Source organism: Grammomys surdaster, unplaced genomic scaffold (assembly GCF_004785775.1).
Source record: "Grammomys surdaster isolate TR1022 unplaced genomic scaffold, NIH_TR_1.0 275, whole genome shotgun sequence".
Taxonomy (NCBI): Eukaryota; Metazoa; Chordata; class Mammalia; order Rodentia; family Muridae; genus Grammomys; species Grammomys surdaster.
The window spans coordinates 189,427-194,938 of record NW_021604716.1 but is presented as its reverse complement, the minus strand read 5'-3'; the positions used below and the strand labels follow the sequence as shown (position 1 = coordinate 194,938).

Genomic DNA, 5,512 nt, shown 5'->3' with positions numbered 1-5,512 from the left:
GTGTGGGAGGCCAGAGGCCAACTTTGGTGAGTCAGTTCCAGGGATCAAACTCATCAGGCAGGAAGTAAGCTCCCTTAGCCATCTTGCCAGTCTACTTCATTATTTAAATCTCAAAAAAAAAAAAAAACCCAAAAAACAAAAAACAACTTGTTAGCCAGGCGGTGGTGGCGCACACCTTTAATCCCAGCACTTGGGAGGCAGAGGCAGGCGGATTTCTGAGTTCGAGGCTAGCCTGGTCTACAGAGTGAGTTCCAGGACAGCCCTGGCTATACAGAGAAACCCTGTCTCAAAAAAACCAAAAAAACAAAAACAAACAAAAAAACCAAAAAAAAAAAAAAAAACCAAAAAAAAAAACTTGTTAGGTACCTTATTCCTGAGAATTAAGATTTACAATTAAAACCCTGTCTTTAAAAGGTTTCTGTAGAAATTGACACATGCTTAAAATCTAAAATTGTCTCTGCATATTTGCTTATTCTAGACATATCTTACAAACTGTATTTTGCTTTCACCTGTAAAATTTGCATCAATCCCCAAGTGTGACATCATATGTTACTTTGAAATATAACAGAACTATATCTGTTTACAATAGTAGCAAGCTATACAGTAATGCTGTGCCAAAAACATCAGCATTATCAGACAAAACTTGAAACACTTTTCAAGAAGGCATTAAAGATGTCTTCATTATTTTGGATGTGTTATGTGCCCTCTGGGTGCATGTGGAGGCCAGAGAAAGACATCAGGTGTCTGCTCCTGTTGCTCACCATCTTAGTCCTTCAGTCTCACTGAGCTGGAAGCACACTCCCAGGACCATCCTGTCTCCAGCCCCGCTGGAGGCTGGGGCAGGCCCCTGCTCCCACACTTGGCTGTTACTGTTACCCCACTGAGCCACCCCTCCTCCTGCAATGGCCTTCCTTAGCGGCACGACCACACGTGCACAGTTTAGTCAAGCCTCCCGTTGTCAGCACTCCTCCTTTCCTCAGAGTACCATGCGTAGGGTAAGTTGTTCAGCACTTAACCAAAGCTGCTAATGAGTACCCATATGGAAGAAGGTCACACGAAGCATGGTCCATATGTCATATGTCAGAACTACAGAGACCACAGTAGGATGTACTCTTCTATCTGCTGTGCAATCTTCCACGCCAGGTACTTTGGGCAGAAACCATAGCACAGGGTCACATAGGACTTTCCCTCAAGCAGGCTTTACTCTTCATACATGGGACATTTGTGGGATTTAACTTCTATGAACATGTGTATGGTAATGAGTCTCTTACAATTTCAGGTTGATAGATCCTCAGACTCAAGTGTCAAGGGGCTGTGTAAGTACCTGCTACATCTTAATGCTTATAATTATACCTCAGTTCTCCTCTGCCCCTGGAGACCAACCTAGGCACAAGATAACTTGCCAAGTTCCATGACCATCCCATCCCCCATAGTACATCTTCAAGTTTGCTATAGAAAGTAATTTTGTTGGTTTTTAAATTCCAGTTTTGCGATTATTCATTCTGTCCCCCTTCCTGTCTTCTCTCCACATTCTTCCCCCAAAAGTTTGAGCTTACAAGTGTCACACAGTTTGCTGCTCATCAAGAGAACAAAAGACTAGTTGGCTTTGTCGTCCGGGTGCCGGATTCCACAGGAGAAGAGTCTCTGAGCACATACATTTTTGAAAGCAACTCAGAAGGCGAAAAGGTATTTTGTCTGCACCTCAATAAGACTATTCTAATGGGTTTGAGGTTTTCACTATCCAAGCAAATACCCAGTTAATTATTCATGCCTCTGTCCAGACATTCAGACAGTAATACCTTCTAAGAAGGCCCCACTGAAAGGTAACAACCCCAATAACAGATATAATTGCTTGGTATCATGAAATGTTAAAAAGAACTTTAATTTTAAGGCAGTGGTTCTCAACCTTCCTAATAATGCAGCCCTTTAATTCAGTTTCTACTGCTATGGTGACTTTCAGCCATGAAAGTACTTTCATTGCTACTTCATCACTATAATTTTGCTACTGTTATGAATTTTAATGTAAATAGGTTTTCTGATGGTCTTAGATGACCCTGTGAAAGGGTTAGTTAACTCCCAAAGGGGTTGTGACCCACAGGTTGAGAACCAGTTTTAAAGAAATTAAAGCAAAAAAAGAAAAATAGAAAGATAGTCTTAGAGAAATCCAAGCATCAAGAGTCTTCCTTTGTATGAAAAACACTGAACTTACCTGGTACTTAGAATTCATCAAAACCAGTCCTGTCATTCAGTATTTGTTTTACCACTGTGTATATGAACATCCAGGGGAAAGTGTCCTGCTAAGAATTGCCAACATCAGACAATTTGGGTCTCCCACTTACCTGGGATTATTTCTGTTGCCGTAATAGTGGCACTGAACAAGGCTCCTGCAGCAGACCCTGTCTTCCTATCTGGGTGTGAGCAGACAGAGGTCACTGTGCTCCTTGGAACATACTGTTTTCTATGTTTACCTCTTTCTACCTTTGCCAAACATCATTTTTGTTGTTTTTTACAGATATGTTATGCTATTAATTTGGGGAAAGAAATTATTGAGGTTCAAAAGGTAAGATGCATTCTAGGACTGGTTCACTAACCAAGACATTTGTAGACACAGTAATATTCAGAAAAGGGGGGAAAAACACCCATGAACAAAGAAAACAAAACCCCATGCTATCCAGGCTGTGCTCAAGCGTGGGATTTCTTCAGCTCAGGTGACTGTCTGGTAACATCTTCCTCTTAACTAAACAGCACTGCTTCACTGTACTAATCTTCTCGCTTGCATTCAAACTGGCTAGAGTTCTTCTCTTCAAACTAAGACACAATACTTAATTCATCTGCGCTAGCACCCAGCTCCCAGAGGCTGGCAACAGGCAGCAGCCCTGACAGCCACCAGCCAGGGGCTTACTAGACATGAGCAGAGACCAAGACCTCCACGCTACTCAAGAGATTACAGTCTTCCATTCATCTAAAAAGCTTTTAGGTGATTTAAGCTTCAGTCCTGGGAGAACAGGAAGTGCTGCAGAACAGATAGAGGCAAGGGTCTAGGTCAGAAGTGCGCACCTGCTTGTCACAGTCTGCTGTGCAAGAGGAGCCATGAACAGGACGAGGACAGTACAGAGTGGGCTCCTACACAGCTTCTGCCAGCTCCAAGTGGCTTGAAAGATAGACAAAGCAAGTTTTGTGAAGCTTTGTGCTGCCATGTGGACTCTGGAGGTTATAAGTTTGCCAGAGGAAAGCCCCTTGGAATCTAGACATAATCCTGAGTCTTGAGATGACAGCCCACAGACTAGAGTTAAGAAGATGGGGCTACAGCACACAACAATGAAAGCCACGCCACGGGCGTTCAAGTGCATCTTAAGCTTTTTCTTTCTCTTCTCTCTCTTAAACTCTCTTAACTTCAGGATCCAGAAGCACTGGCTCGATTAATGCTGTCTGTACCACTAACCAATGATGGAAAGTATGTACTGTTAACCGATCAAGCAGATGATACTGGCGGAAGTCCAAGTGAAAACAGAGGCGCAGAATCTGAAGCATAACTCACTTAGGCATCGGGGGTCAGAGCACGTGGGAAGGAGAGCCACCTCCTTAAGGGGTTTTCAACTTCTCTGACGTACAGGCACACTGACCTGAATTCAGAACACCGACAATCATGTGTGGAGTGTACCCTTGGATGCCCTGGCTCAGAAACTTGGGAGGGAGACAGTAAGAAATGGGTGAGAGCGTGCCTACCCATCTACAAATGCTATTTTAGGTGCTTGGTGGTAAGTCTTTACTTCAGACTGTTGGGTACCCAGAACGAGAGCTATAAAAATGCATTGTTCACTTTATTTGGATAGCATCACTTCAGTTCCTAGGATCCCTTTATAAATGGCAAAACCCTGGATTTACAATTTGTTAAATACTAAATAGTTCCTATTAATATGATCTATTTTTGTATTTTACTTAGTTTTTAAGTGCCTGTCATTCTGAAAATTATATATTTATAACCCACTGGTCTCACGCCTGGACCTCATGGCATTGCTATGCAATTTGGTCTCAAACACTAGCAAGGACAGCAGGTCTTCACAACAGAACCTTTCTGAACCAGCTTTCATTCAAAAGCTTCAGCCCCTCTTAGATGTGGCTGCTCACTGTGAGCAAGGGACAGCTCTCCTAGTTCCTGTTTCTTCTGAGCCAGACCTTCCTCAAAGGGACCAATTAATTTTAAAACTCACTTGAAGCTCAGCTGGCTGTGGGGCTGTGTGTGAAGTTCTGGTTTCTACCTTGATATTTCTGGTTCCTGGAGTCCCAGACCAATCTCCTAATTATGAAATAGAGATAAAGGTCTTGAAATCATGCAGCATAAATTAATTGTAAACACCTTCAACAACCTGTCTTTGTAATGATTTAGCAATAAAAACTATTTTATCTCTTTCTTTGCTTACTGTGGTTAGTTTATAGACCACCTGTAGAAGAAAACTAAAGTCTTGGTATGTGGCCCAGGCTGGCCTTGCTGTCTTGCTTCTATTCTAACTAACTGACTGCTGGAGGTACAGGTGTCATTGGGACTGTATCAGTGACAGTGACACAGCTACATTTTCAACACTCGGCTGAAGGATGAGTTCAAGGGCAGCGTGGGCTAAACAACAAAATCTTGTCTTGAAAAACATGAGGCTGGAGAGCTGGCTCTGTGGGGAATGTGCTTGCTTCGTAAGTCAAAGGACCTTAGATGAGCCTGCTAGCCATCTAGTCTAAGTCCAGTAATCAACTAGGTCCATTTTAGTTATTAACAGAGGAAGACACCCAATATCAACCTCTGGAAACCAATGTGCCCACACATGAACACTTACACATGCATGTCACAAAACAAGACACAACCAAAAAAATCCTTTTACCACCCAAAACTAGGATAACCACATGGGATCTGTTAGAAGGACCCACCCCTTTGATAAGTGTCTAAACTTTTCTTGCTTACAACTTTTCAGTGAGGGGTCTAAGTGACGAAGTCAGGGATAACTAAGTTGAAAAGTAAAACACCAGGGCAGGGCTTTGGCTCGGAGGTGCAGCACCTGTCCTCCATGAACAAGTCCCCAAGTTCAATTCCTAGTACCATACACAGCAAATACTCACTAAAGCACTACACAGACTGGTTAAAATAAAACAAGTCATGCAAGCCCTGAGGTAAACATAAAGAGACTGTACTAAAACTAACCATCCAATGACACCTTGACAGAATGAAAACAGAAACTGAGCAAAGACAACCAAACATACAAGACCAAGTACCTAAATATGGAGATGACTTTGTTAAGATACAGAAAGTCATGAAAGAATTTCATAGGTTACAAAGGGCTTGGAAACAAATATGCCCAGTTGCAACCAGGAAGGGAAAGCTACACACACACAGCAAATGGCAGGAATAAAGCAATGGATCTTACCCACAAAAAGCATGCACGGATCAGCTCCACGTGCTGTAGTGTGCCCACACCCCAGGACATGAATGAAGATGATCACACTGTCCCAGACACAGAAATCCAGT

General features: G+C 42.7%; 1 protein-coding gene across 3 annotated transcripts in view; it reads left to right on the top strand.

Annotated features, from left to right (window-relative positions):
- The window catches only part of Appl2 (adaptor protein, phosphotyrosine interacting with PH domain and leucine zipper 2), a 45,785-nt gene extending 41,374 nt beyond the window's left edge, over positions 1–4,411 (top strand). For 2 of the 3 annotated variants that reach the window (XM_028776964.1, XM_028776966.1), the window contains 4 exons: positions 1,280–1,316; positions 1,546–1,686; positions 2,513–2,560; positions 3,399–4,411. In XM_028776964.1, coding sequence (XP_028632797.1) covers positions 1,280–1,316; positions 1,546–1,686; positions 2,513–2,560; positions 3,399–3,533 — 361 coding nt within the window. In that variant the 3' untranslated portion in view covers positions 3,534–4,411. The remainder of the gene's footprint in view (positions 1–1,279; positions 1,317–1,545; positions 1,687–2,512; positions 2,561–3,398) is intronic. The other variant, XM_028776965.1, reaches the window with a different exon arrangement.
- The last annotated feature ends 1,101 nt before the right edge of the window (positions 4,412–5,512 follow it).